Genomic DNA, 14,751 nt, shown 5'->3' on the forward strand with positions numbered 1-14,751 from the left:
GGCTAAGTCATACCCCTGTCTAGGATCGATCGGCAGGCTATCGCACAGGGATCACACAGACACACACACACATGTATGTATGTATGTATGTATGTATGTGTATATTTGTGTGTATGATGTATGCTTCTTTGCCATTCATGTTTTTGCTGTATAGCCGAAGATACAGTTGACAGAAATGCAAGGGGTTTTATCCCCATTATTTTACCATAACATTTCTCTTGATCTTCCATTTTGTTGATGATTATCGTCTCCATAATTGCGGGCTTTCGTTAGCCCGTCGCACTTGTAGCGCAGATGTACTGTTAGCTAATTCTCCGTCTTTCATGATGGCTGTCTATACGTCATCCTCGTAGCCGGGGTTAGTTCAATGAAAACTCGCATGAAAGAGGTGCGTGATGGAGGCTGTGCATGTGCTCAGTGCAAATAGCCATTTCTAATTTCACCAAGGTCGTCCTCTTCATCCACCCGCGTCGTGTCTCTTTTGCAAATAAGTTTGCTTTCTCTCTGTGTTTCCTTCCTTCCTCTTGTGAGTATCGTTTGGTTCCCAATGAAGGACTTTCTTGTTTCAAGACGTCTGATTTCTTGGGGTTATTGCTTGCAGACGACCTGTCTTCAGAGCATTTACCAGGTAGTTGTCGCCTATCCTACTTCTGTCGTAAAAAAATTACAAATACTGGTCAGTAATTTCATTGTCATTTTTTGACTGTTCCTAAAGAGTTTCGAAAGTGAAGGATCTCCAACATTTTTTTTTTTTTACTCGGACGCAGTATTTGTTGCGTATATACTCGTATTGCGCATGAACAACATTTTTGTAGTCTGACCTTTGGTACTTTTTTTAGCATGTTGTCGGATCTTCTGTTACACTTATTTAACGGCTAACCCGCTTCACTAACGCGCCTTCCTCGTAAAACACTTTAGCTAAATTCCTCCAAAAACACATTTTAGTTAAATTCCTTGAAGACCCATAGACTAGTTGTCTGCTGCCATGCACCCTCTCTTGACATCTCGAGCATGCGTAGGAAGAGCTCTGGCGTTATTGGTGAATTGTACGCGGAGCTCTCGGCGTGACGCCGAAACGTGTTTTGTACTAATAACGTGAAATGTCGGTTCCATACCTACACATACCAGTAAATCATACTGGTTTTCATTCTATTCAGCCTTTCTCAAAATTTGAAGAAGAGTTGTCGTCTCAAAATTTGAAGTGGAGTTGTCGTTTCCTAAGTCCTATTTATTTTTCATTTATAACACCTGAAATATTTTGTCATCGAATTAGGTCACACACACACACACACACACACACACACACACACACACACACACACACACACACACACACACACACACACACACACACCACATATATATAGCTGTGTGTATCAGATGAGTCATGTAGGTCAAAGGAAAAATGCATGCGTAAGTTCGTTTGCACCACCTTGCTTATTTGTAAATAAATTATTATCCTTAAAGACAATTTATAAATAAGTGCATGCATTCCTGAATCACTTTTAATTTTACTAGCTCAATGGGTTCCTTCTTTGTGGACTAAAATACAGGCCGTCTTTTCCTCCCTGACTTTTTTATCATTCTTCGTTTAATCTTCATTATCCTGTTCTGTCTTCCCACGGAATTGGGTAGCTGCTTCCCTTTAGGGTATCATTCACTCATGCCAGGGATGTTTGCTCGTCACCGCCTACGAGTGGAGAGAATACCATCCTTACACAAGATGTTACAAGTGCGGATTTTGGTTTTTATTTTATATATATATATATATATTGCCGGTTTTATATTTTATATATATATATATATATATATATATATATATATATATATATATATATATATATATATATATATATATATGTGTGTAAGTAACAAATGTGCACTTGCAGCAGCTTATATGTATATATATATATATATATATATATATATATATATATATATATATATATATATATATATATATATATATATATATATATATATATATATATATATATGAGAGAGAGAGAGAGAGAGAGAGAGAGAGAGAGAGAGAGAGAGAGAGAGAGAGAGAGAACACTGCCTTCACCACCACCATCTGTGCCTAGGGCATCGGTCATTGGTCACATAATCGTGCCATGGTCTGCCATTGCTGGGTTTTTAAATGGAGTGAGAGAGCTGTTGCCTTTCGTCCCAGGCCTTAGTTAGTCAGCTTAATGTTCCTGGGCTTTCCTGCATCTTTTATCTCTCTCTCTCTCTCTCTCTCTCTCTCTCTCTCTCTCTCTCTCTCTCTCTCTCTCTCTCTCTCTCTCTCTCACGTGTTACTCATACTAATTAGGATATTTTATACTTTCAGTCTTCCCAGGTTTTTGGGACTGGATTGACGTTTGTTCCCCTCCTGTCCATGATATATTTTAAAAGCGTTCAATTAAAGATTGGTCATAATCCATTGGGTGATAGGAATGTTCTTACAAACGGGAAGTCTTCTAAACAGGGTAAATCTGATCTCTATTCTGCATGATTCAGCATTTGCTAAGGTGGTACAGTAGCCAGTTATGTCTGGTTTCATTTTACCAATCGATCGTGTTACGTCTGTTTGTGTTGATGTGATTACACACAGGCGTACTGATGCGCACACACAGCTTAGACTTTGTAAATGTGCACTTTCATCGGCAGATCTTACCTTCTTGTATTTATAAATTCATTCTGGAAATTTATGTAGTGACTGGAAATTTATGTGGTGGCTAGACTGATGCGTTGCGTTCAGCAAAGTGCATGAGGCGCATCGGCGTTGTCCTTGGTTGGGATTTGATATTTTATTTGAAGGTAGATTTTGTTGTTCATATGCAGACACAACTGATGACAAGTGTTACTTTACTTTTCCCCAAAAGCAGCCTGAAGGCAAAATCCCAGCGAGAGAGAGACAGAGAGAGAGAAACGTGGAGGAAAATGGGATGGGGATTCCCCGGGTAGATTTCGTTTCGCTTATAATAAGCTTTATATATATATACAGTATGTGTGTGTGTGTGTGTGTACGCGTGCTTGCGCGCGCGCGCGATTGCACTTGTGGGCGTGTGTATTGTGTTTGTGAGTGTGTGTGAAGATAAAATGAGATCACAGGAAATCAGGAAACTGAGTGGGCTACGTTTCTGGATTTCTTGACCTTTAGACATTTTCCAAGATAAAAACAGCGCTTGCCCGTTTTGGCAGGAGCTTTAGGTGAAGGTTTGTCTGTCCTGGAAGCTTATGTTCTTCATGAAGTCCCGTTTTAAATCTTGTTCCCAGGAAGGATCTCTGGTTTCACAATTTTCACTTATCACTCTTTGTAGCTTTATTTTTGTCATGATTCTGGTGCAGTATTAAACAGCGTTCTTGTTCACCGTCCGTTTGATTAAGTTGAAGATTCCGTTCCGACCTCTTGTCCGCCAGTTATTTTGTTCGCTAAGACATGATATTTCGCCCATTAGTTCCCCCGTATTTAGCACGCCGCCATGTTTTCGCCCTTGACAAACAAGTCACGAGTTTTTCATGATTCCCTCGTGGAATTATGGAAATATCTCCGGAATCACTGTGGGGAGATAATCCATATTTATTGTGTATTTGAGGTTTTGAGTTTATTTGCTATTATTAAAGGTGATTGTCAGACCTTTTAAGTGTCCCCATTATCCATTATCATCTTACAGAAGTAGTCAGACTGGCTGTGATGACACGAACTTTCCCCAACCGGCTATTGGCGGTTCGAAGACGACAGTCACTGGATTTGCCTTACGATTGGCTGACGACTTATTGCGTCAACCGTGACGTAGTCGTTGGAGTAGCCACTGTATGTGTTGTGAAGGTTGCATTATTTGAACAGTAGTTTTTTGCTGAGGTGTTGTGTGGAGTCAATCTGTTTGAAGATGATAGAATATTAGCTAAGGTATATTTAGCATTCCCGTGAAAAGTGATAATGTACTGTACATAGGTGTTGGACTCGTTTGTACGTTCGTACGTTCAGGCGGAGTGTCGTGGTGTGAGGGGTGCCACCGCAGTCGCTGTTCAGTATCAGCTGATCCGAGCGAGGAGGCGCAGGACGTTCTTATTCCGTCAGTGATTTTAAGCTAAATTATGCTTGATCATATCAGTGATTGGTGGATTTATGACATATATGTGTGTGCATATTGTGAAAAGACGATTGTTTACAGCATTCACTTCAAGTTTCCAAATCTGAAGGTCGTGAATGAGTGATAAGGGGTGTTCGGTGGTGAAATAGTGTCGAATGTGATAAAACAACTCCTGGGCAAGTCTTGTTGGGAGTATCTAGTTTTGTCCCATTATTTTATGCTTGCCTCTTTGTGGGTCTGGAAACATCCTGCAAAAGTGGCTGGAGTGACTGAATGCAGTGGTGTCTTGAGCAATTAGACATTGCAAACCAGTTTTTAACACAAACGTGAAACTTCTTGATTAACCAATATAAGTGGATTATGTAACCACAGACCGAAATATTTGATGTTCCATATCACTAAAAGTATTGTAATGCAGTGCGTTGAAGACTTACATGGGACGTGGTTGTAAAAGCTGGTATTTCGGTAAATGAATTTTTTAGAAAGACAATAGATGTTCAGGATGAAGTGAAGAGAGAGAGAGAGATGTCTTGAAGACATCAAATATGTTAAAAGGCAACTTATCTGGTGCCTAATCATATCTGTTTTTAATTATGCGAGCTAAGCTTAGTAACGGCATAGTAACGGTGCTTGGGTCCATATGTATTTAACGGTAACAATCAGGTCTGCTAGATTACAGCTCTGGTTACAGCTAGGTGTCCAGTAACTCGAAACACTAAAGGAGCAGGAAGCGAAGGAATGTGGTCCCCAGGGGCGGGGGGGAAACAAGGTTGCTCTGACATTCTAATAAGAATATGGCGTCCGATTGCGGTTTTGTACTCGTTATGTTTTATCCCAATAACAACCCTCCCCCGCCCCCCACCCCCAATCTCCCACTCCTCATCCCTTTGCTAGATTGGGGAACCGAAGAAAGAAAGCTAACGAGAACTGCTTTAATAGCTTCCTGCTTGAGCTAATTCGGGAAGGTTATGATTTTTTTTTTCCTATTATTCGGAACGTGTTCATGAATTTCCATGTGACGGCCCTCAAGCCCCTCGGCGAAGTCGCTGATTGTTTGCTTGTTTACTGCGCTTCGCCTTGTTTGTTTTCACGTAGCTGTTGTGGAGTTTGATTGCATGTTGTGATTCGGCGGTTTTGCTTGGTTGTAGCTTGTGACCCCCTTCGATTTCACTGTTCGTTGTCTACCGCCTTTCTCGTATTTTATTTTGTTGGGGTGTTATTTAGGTTTCTTCTTATAATTTTGGACAGTACATTGGGACACTACTGTAGTCGTTGTATGAGGATTGTGATATTTTATGTAGCCCTATGTTTTTTTTTTTTTTTTTTTTTTGTAACGCCATTTTGATTCATAACGGGCAAGTACAGATTTCAAGTAAGAACTTTAGTGCGGTTTTTATGACGTTTATATCAGTGTTTTTTAAGAACAGTGCTGAGAATTCTAGAAGCCTGTATTTAGACATTGCTGTCAAATTTTATATGTAGTTTTCCCATTTCTACCACTTTCATCGACTTCTAATTTCTGTCTTGCTTCTTATTCTCCTCCAAACTCATGTTTGTCTCTCGTACATTTTTCTCGTCTCACATTTCATTGTCAGTTTATCTATAACCCCTGTATGCATCTCTCATTTCGATATGTTTGCCACCTGCAATTAACTTGCATACACGAAAAAACGTACCGTATATTTAAAGTCCCACGGTTTGGACAAATGACCCAACTTTCTGCCAATGTGAGGTCTGATTTTTGAATAAAGTTTACTCCCGTACTTGAAATCTGTAGGTTTATTGATCTAGTTTGAAGAAGAATATAAAAACAATGCGCAATTGCTGAACTACGTACAGCCATGCAAGAAATACTTTTGAAACGCAAAGAGTTGTCTTAGCAAAAACAGCATTACGGACTTCAGTGGTGTGATATTTTTAAAGGCTGTCTTTGTAGATCTTTTGAAACGTGTTGTTGCAAAAGGCCGGATATGAAATCGTCAGAATGTGTCACACATCCCTTTTATTCAGAAACCAGAAAATGTACACTGTCATTTTTATTTATTTATTTATTTATTTTTTTTTTTGTATGGGTCCATGACTTCATTGTACATTATTTGGGTATAGAATCCCTTCTATCCTGCACATGAATTATGCGTAAGGACATGGTCATCATTCATAATGTCCAGGTCTCTATCAATAGAGGAATCAGATAAAATAACATATCCTGTTCACTGATAAGGGGTCATGGAACGTTTTTTATATCCAGTACGTAACGCCTGTTTTCCCAAAATTTATTTAGATATGTTTGTATATGTAAAGATGTTCGTCTTTCGAAGTAGTAGAGAATTGTGCAAGAGACCAGTGGTCCTTAACCTTAACGATATTCAGTTAGCGTTTCATTCTTTGTAGATAAATGCCGTTCGTGTCTTAGTTTCTGTATTGTTTACACCGACGTTAGCCAATATCATGTGTTAAGCCTATAAACTTGATCCTGATGAAGGAGTTCTCATGTTAGCCGATACCCACACTTTTGTTTTTTCTGATAATGAGGTGGGCATTTCGTGAAACTCATGGCTGTTGGGCTACTCCGTTCGACTTCGGTCGTCTGGTTTTCGTAGCGCAATCTGTATATGAGATAAGAAGGAAAGAGGGTCTTTATTGCTACCGGTTCGAGGGGGTGAATCGGACAGAGAAGTACGTGGTCGAAAAAAGATCAAAAGGCCTTTCCGGTTTAAGAATGGATGTGGTGCAGGCGGACCCCCTATTGATTAAGTGGGTTGGTGGTTATGTTATGATATTGTAATGGTATGTATACTTTAAATGGTCAATAACAGGATCATCTTCATTTGCATAAGAATGATTTGACAGCCATATTATTTTCGAGGATTATTGTGATGGATTCCTTGACGTTGATTGATGCCCCAAGGTTTTTCTCCAATAGGTACTTAACGTTTCTATAGGATGGTTTGATTAGATTCCAGTGCTAATGCTGGTAGATCATGAGAATGGTACGGTTACGGTAATTTGTTTTTTCATGGCTAACATGTTAAGCAAATGAGAAGATGAATTTGGATAACAGCTGTATATGTAAAATTTCAAGTTTGGGCAAGGCTCCGGATACTTGTTCAATGCTCCGATTACATTGCCAATCTAGGTAGGTAGTTTCAATGATAGGAAGAGGAATAACTAGCTTGGAATGAAGTCTGATACCTTTAGATTAGAGAGCTCTCTCTCTCTCTCTCTCTCTCTCTCTCTCTCTCTCTCTCTCTCTCTCTCTCTCTCTCATTCTTATCAAAAAGCCCAGTTTTGAATCCTGGCCAATGCAGGATTACTTTACAGTTATAATTCCCTTGGCTGCAAGTTATTACCAAGGTATAATTAATTCGACATTAAACAATATAGGCTACAGTATATATATATATATATATATATATATATATATATATATATATATATATATATATATATATATATATATATATATATGCAAACGTACGTACATACATAGGTATACACAACTTTTTTAGTTTATACTGCGGACATCTTTCCAGTTTCTAAGCTAGTCTTTGGTAATGAGGTTACCTCGTGTGTAGTTGAATATCTGGCCTAGCTGCTGTCCAGAGTCACTTTCCTTTTGATTAATAAATCATCGTTGAGGAGAATATTTTTCTTTACTGGTCAGAGGTAAAGTAGAAAAAAATATTTCTCTATATATCTTTGATTTCATCCAAAAACGTTGGCTGCGTGAATAAAGTTCATATAAACCTGGATATGCAAAAACCAAATATTGATTTAAATATCGATACGTGGATGTCGGATGGTGAACTACGTTTTTCGCCTTTTTCCATATTGGCACAAGGCCGTATTTCGCCTGGGTTACCATCACATACTGTCTGGATTTGCTATATAACTCATCTGTGCTATTTTTAAACTCTCTCTCTCTCTCTCTCTCTCTCTCTCTCTCTCTCTCTCTCTCTCTCTCTCTCTCATATATATGACAGTGAAGGGACTTTTTAATGTCGCTGTGATTTAGTAATCTCATCAGATAACGTGGTCTTGCGCATGAGTGATCATGAAGATAATTTTTTTTTGTTGTTGACTGCACTTGCGCTGATGCATTATCTGAATCAGAATTATTTTTTTGTATTCTGATAACCGAATCCATAATCAGTAAGTAGAAGTCCACCTTGGACAGACGGGTTGTTCATCGTAGAGTTTATAACAGCCTCTACATGAGTCTCCACTGTTAGTCTTGTACCCTTCTCATTTTCTTAGCCTGGGTGAATTTCCCTTCCTATCAGCTGCCGTTCTACTGTACATAAAGAAAAAAACAAGTTTTACTTACTCGCTGTTTAGTGCTTAGCCTTGAGTGGGTTCGGGAGGAAAAGAGCTGGAGGGTTTGGGAAGGGCGAGAGGATTGGTTTGGGTTTTAGAGGGATACAGGACACACCTGGATGGGTGGTGGAAGGGGTTGGAAGGTTTCGAGATGTTGTAGTGTCGCATCATATCCTGTTGATAGTTGCCAGGATTTGTATAGAATTTTTAATATTTTTGAAAACATTTCCGAAAATGAATAGTTCCCGCTCATGATTGATTATCTTCTGTGGTTTAATATCAGGAAAATTGCACATATTAACTAACACTTGCTCTTATATTTTGTTATATGTAGAACGATTTTTAGGACAATCAGAAAGAGATGGGAGCAGTTTCTCCCAATATGAAGTAAAAGAAATGTATATGAGTTTGAATTTGAGACCGCGATTCTTCAAGCTGCATTTTTAGTGAAAGGGTGCAGAGGAACAGTGCACCATTTTGAATGAACTCATTTAAGAAATATCCTTATAAACTACTGCTGTTAAGGTGACGAAGGAGAATTGTGCAGTGCTCGTATTTTTGTTACTTTGGGCTACGCCCGAGTGTTTGTTGCCGTGGGCGTGGGTGAAAGAGGGCATGTTGGGTGGGTGTGCTGATATACACTATGTACCGTGCATGGGCCTGGCGAATGGTCCAGTGCATATCATGTAGTTGGTTTTCGGGTGACAAGGCGGACGGCACCGACATCGGATGCGAGTGCGGATGGGTGCGGGCGTGGGCGTGCATAGAGAGCCGCAGGTCTCGCCCACTCTCCCATTCGTTCCACCATGAGAGCCGCCTACAGCTGGGCTTCCACGAACACCTCCCCGAGGGCCACCAAAACACAATTCACGCCCATGAACCCATATCATGCCAACCTCGCCGCGCGCTCGATGGCCACCACAACCACTCGTACCCTTCGAAGGAGTACCACGGCCCCACGGTGCACGATGGCCTCCCTTGGGTCGTCTCCTCTCCCAGTGAGGACAGTAGTAGCATCTACAATAAAAGCAGTACGAACAGTGTCAGCAGCACCAGCAGTCTTAAGGTACTGGACGGAATCTGTGTTTTGAAAGCATGTGTTAGTTTATGTTGTATGCAAGGTATGTGGTATGTGTTTCATTTTCCACGGTGGCACCATGGACGTCTCAGGTGGTTGCCACTCCCCTCCCCGCACACACTAAGGGAAAAGGCCTGGTGCCTAGGAAACGTGAATGTAAGTGACGTGAATGGTGCAGTGTAGGTGGGGATGTTCGATATGCTACTGATTGAACAGTGCAGTCAGTAGGTGTGTGTGTGTGCATGTGTGTGTTTTTACACGTACACTGTTGTCTAAATGAGTGGGTATTATTATTAGACGTATATCGTCTTTGACTATTGCTTTATTGTTAAATTATTTGCCACGTTTCATAGTATTTTAATGGTTTATTGATATGATGTATATCTTGTAAATGGGTTTTGGATTCTCACTATGTGCTTGCGAGTTTGTCTACAAATATGGGGAAGTCATGATTCCGTTGGAAGGCAGGGACTTTATTTGGAGGAGCGTGGGAACAGGTTTGATTTTGTTTACCGGATAGAAACTCAGCTTCTTGTATTATAGACGCCACCAATACTGTATTGTGAAAGAGGTAGTTCCCATGTCCTTTGGAACAAGGGGAGTGTATTGTCGGCAAGGAATACAATACTGTACTATGCAGGAAATCTCACAAACTCATAGAAAATTGCTTCAAAATTTAAGCTACTTTGAAAGACAAATTTCACGGATTTAATTGTGGTACGCGTTTTTTTTTTTTGTATCGCCTTAGACATGCATTAGTATCTGAGTAATACACGCACCTAGTAATTTGGAAATCCAGCATGTACAGCACTTCACACTTTCGCAAGAGGTTAGGAGCCCACCTTGGAATTCCCCAGGAAGGCAGTGTAATTTTGGATGTCCACTAATCCGTCCTCACCGGAATCTGTCCAGTCTCATATCCGTTGGTGTCCATCCAAATTTGTCACGACGGGAAGGAAGACCAAGAATTGACATTTTTGTCTTTGTATACCAGAAGGCCCTTTAGTGCATTCAGAAAAATTTTGGTTCCAAACATTGTCAACAATTCCTTGGATGTTGTAGTCGTTTATAATTAAAAAATATCCGCGTTTTTTCTTCATAAGTACAGTATATTCGTTGGCGTTGTCATCAAATCTTACTTCTCGGGCTGTTAACTTCATCATCCTCATTACTGCTCTTTGGTAATCCTTATTGAGAAAAGTTGTTAATGACTTACGTTGCTCTCCGTAATCCGAGTCTTTTATGATGGAACATGGCAAGTCGCTTGGTTGCCATTTCTGTGTTGCCTGCTTCAGTACTTTTCTCTTCCGGAAATCCTGATTATCATGCTATTATTATAGAAATAAAGCTATTTTTAGTTGTTTAAATGTGATTTTTCACCAGCAAGAAAACGAATGGAACGTCCTTGGGGTGATTAATGTTTTTAATTGTTTTTTTCTCAAAAAAATTCTTCCAGCATTCTAAGGTTTTATTAAATGGTTTTTTAGATGGTGCTTATAGTGGAGGACTGTGTGTGTTGTTTTGATACGCGATTAAAGATAAATTCCTGCCCGCGAATATTTCTCGTATAGGCCGATTGTTGAAAGTTGATGATGAAATTAATAAGGCAACACAGTCACACTGGTGCAATTATGGCCGTAGTTATTACGCTACCACACAAGACACACAAACACGAGACAGCTGTTTATTAATGTACGTCATTGTCAACATAGCACAGAATATAAAAGTATGTGCTGGGAATTTAAAATCACTTATTTGCTGAGGTTTTTAATTTTGAAGTTACATTAATATAGTGAACCAATCCAATTAAAATTTCAGACTTATATTTTGCAATCAGTAATGCTTGGGTGCAGTTGTTGATTGACCCATGCATATGCAAGAAATCTGAAATCTATATTGTTTCGTGGGCTGACCTTATGTAAAGGTTTCAAGTTTTACGTAAACATGATTCATAGATAGATGTCTTCATGGTTGTGATTTCCACCAGATATTGCCACGCTTGTTGGTGCAATTGCACTCTTAAGTAACTTTTAAGAGGGATAGAGTTATATTTTTAATCAAGATCAGATGTACCAGAATGGCAAAATTCATAAGAAGATAACGATGAATTTCAGGGGCTGCTTTTAGACAGCTACTGAAGTAGAGTGCCAAAAATATTGGCGGTGGTATAGTTATATTTCGGATGTTGTCCAAAAATAGTTTAACTCAGGAAAATAGCAAATAAAAAAACTGCATTTTTTTGTTATACCAGGCATTGAAGTCGTCTCAATGTAAAAGCATTGGAAGACAACAAAAAGAAAGTCCGTATCCATTTTTGGATGCTGGTCCTCATCTCGCAGGTCAAGTAGATGTGAGAAGGCAGTTACGAAACCGTCTTGCCGGACGGACGAACACCACTTGAGATATTAGGGTGCTTGTTTGCTGTTGCTTATCGTACCGTACCTTCGACTGGAGTCTTCCATTGGAATAATAATATTGTCTGAGCAAATACGTGAAAGCTAGGCGATATGAGACTAGTTTAATCATGCAGTTTGGAGTTGACTACAGTATTGTCAGTTTGGGACAAGTATTTATTTTTATCACATCATGGTTTGGTCAGTCTAGTGTGGTCCATTTGTAAGTCTTTGTTTATTGTTGTCTCGAATTGTTCTGCGTTGTAACGGTTCGTGAATGGAGAAACTTTTACTTTCTTCTGAAATGTCGACGTGTTCTCATTTTTTGAGTACGTACGTGGGGCAACTTAATGAACGTCCAGGTACTGTTTCTGTATTTGAAGGTTATTTTTCCAGTATCTTTTAATGAAACGTTCCATTAACCTATCATTTTTCCAGGCTGCTGAGTATGCTAAAGCTTTCGGGGCCACAATTCTTTTTCTCCATTCTTTATAGCGAAATAGACAAATCATGTTTTCTAGATAATAGGGACTCGAGTATGATGTTATACTGATTTGTAACGTGACCAGTGGTTTCAGCAGTCAGAATATTGGAAATATATGCAAAGGCTGAGAATGGCTCAAGTATGGAAATATTTTTTTGCTAATATGGCCTATGAGAAGCAGGGGTTTTAGCCTAAGTCTTAATCCTTCATTAGTAATCACTGTTAGAATTTTAAAAGAACAGGCTACAGCTTTGTGGACCAGGCTCTAATAAATTCCTTACATGCAAAAGAGAAAAGGAAGTGGAAGTTATGTAACGTGCGTAGGTGAAATTACAGTGATATACAGTTAACCTTTACAAGCGCCGTCCAATCGGAGTCGTATACGTACTTATCTGGGAGACTGGCCCAATGGAACCGACTTTGATAACAAGCACTTTCCATAATTTGCAGAGCCTAAACTTGACTCCTTTATTTTGACGTGTTTAAAACCAAAGCCCAAAAATTTCTCAACCCCTGATTACTAAAATACTTGCAACCTAACGTTTGTGGGACGACAGTTAAAGTGAGTCAGTGGTGGCTTGCACGCCTTGCCTGCCTCGGCATTTCGCAATTTCAACGGAAGCAGCCTCAGTCCTTTGTGCATTCAGAAGCGAATTGCAGTTACGTTCAAGTTACGCCCTGTTGAAAAGAGGTGGCTCAAACAATACCAAGCAGATTTGGAATCGATTTACAAAGTTAGCCTCATGATTTCATGCAGACTACTGTAAAATGACAGCGCTATTATTGCAGTCCCCTCAAAGCCTCTTCCGCCCAAGTAATGATAATTAGTGTCATTACTGTGGATGATCATTATCTCTCACTAAATGAACGTCTGTTTATGCTTCTGCGCATGCGTGACTGACTTGTTCGTCCTCGCAGTCTCTTCTTTTGTTCTCGCAGTCCCGTTTTCAAGGGATGGTTAACTTGAATTCCTGAGTAGCGCGCGTCTAAACAGTACCTCATGTGAAGATAGATTTGATTTATTACTGTAATATTTAAGGTTTGTTTTGCCCGCATTTTCGTGGGATGTTTTAAGCTTTCATGTAGGGGAATGAGATGTTGAATGTGTGTGATCGAAGATGTATGTGAATGTGAAACCAGATGCTGTTATGATCCAATTACACATTTAAAGTACGGTTGTGCGAATGCAGTAAGACCATTATTGCGAACTAGGTGTGGCTCTCTCTCTCTCTCTCTCTCTCTCTCTCTCTCTCTCTCTCTCTCTCTCTCTCTCTCTCTCGTTACAACAAACGTACATAATAATTTGTTTTCATGTAATACAATTTTCTTTTTGTATAAAGCAGTATTCGTGGTAAATAAGAAGTATTTAGTTCATGACAGTTAAACCTTCGGCATTAGAAAATTAGACAAAAATTTTAATAGAATAAGCCAAAATTAGAATTAAAAATTTGTTCCCCGAGCCGATTATTCTGAGCACAATTCTGTGAAGTTTAAATTAGCTTACTTTTGCGAAATCGTTGTGATCAGTGCTGCAATGTTTATGGACTTGTACAGTACATTAACAGCTCTAGCTTTTAGGTATAAAAATGGTTTTCAGGAGGAATTTTGTCATGTTACGCTATAAACAAGTCCTTCTTACTACTTGAAATGGTAAATAATGTTTCTAGTACAAAAAAAAATCTTCATCCTTCAAACATTAGTCGTCCGTTGTCTGTGGAGCTGTTGTTTGTTATTGTTTCAGCCCTATTGTTTTTTTCAAGGCAGCAACTACTGATAAGAAGGGCTTCTCGTCCTTTTTTTTTTTTTTGTCACACTGCTTATTATTAACAAAGTAAGTTGTAAAGACGACATGGTATGCTTTTCCATTCTGATTACTACCAAATTTAGACGAAAAACATAGTGGAAGCAAGTTTCATTGCAGAATGAATCGACTGTTATTTGTGTTGTCTGCTTTGTAGCTGCAGTATATGGTACTAAATCATCTGGTTTGTCATAAGATTTGGTTGGTATTCGTATGGGATATGGGGACGATTTCCTTTATGACAAAGTGTCTCCCTGGTGAAGAAAAGTGGCCGAGTATTTTATAGAAACGGAAGCTAGGTGAGAACGGTGCCGATAGAACGAGAACATACCAGTATTCAGCGCACATCATGCTGGGCTGGCCGAACTTCAGTTGCGACGCCAGACTAACGCAGAATTCTCCCGAAATGTCTCATAAACGCACGTATGCTACTTGCGTATTAACTGCGTTTGTATATAAGGGGAATTTCTATTGGAGATGGAAGCGAGCGTTGTCTTTTGACTTTATTATGCTTTCGAAATGAACCATTTATTAGTGAGAGAGACGTTGAGAGTCCTTTTGTTGATTCACTGTTGCTTTTTGCAACCTCACATCAC

The 14,751-nt window shown here is 39.4% G+C and overlaps 1 protein-coding gene across 24 annotated transcripts in view; it reads left to right on the plus strand.

Annotated features, from left to right (window-relative positions):
• Window positions 1-14,751, plus strand: part of step (cytohesin steppke) — a 596,835-nt gene that overhangs the window by 562,342 nt on the left and 19,742 nt on the right. Inside the window, exons 1-2 of one of the 24 annotated variants that reach the window (XM_067132796.1) lie at window positions 3,834-3,898; window positions 8,734-9,465. The exons of 20 other annotated variants lie outside the window; for them this stretch is intronic. In XM_067132796.1, coding sequence (XP_066988897.1) covers window positions 9,043-9,465 — 423 coding nt within the window. In that variant the 5' untranslated portion in view covers window positions 3,834-3,898; window positions 8,734-9,042. Of the gene's footprint in view, window positions 1-3,833; window positions 3,899-3,966; window positions 4,192-8,682; window positions 9,466-14,751 lie in introns of those variants that run through there. 3 more of the 24 variants (XM_067132793.1, XM_067132795.1, XM_067132794.1) reach the window with 3 other exon arrangements.

The sequence above is a fragment of the Macrobrachium rosenbergii genome, chromosome 32, assembly GCF_040412425.1.
Source record: "Macrobrachium rosenbergii isolate ZJJX-2024 chromosome 32, ASM4041242v1, whole genome shotgun sequence".
Lineage (NCBI taxonomy): Eukaryota > Metazoa > Arthropoda > Malacostraca > Decapoda > Palaemonidae > Macrobrachium > Macrobrachium rosenbergii.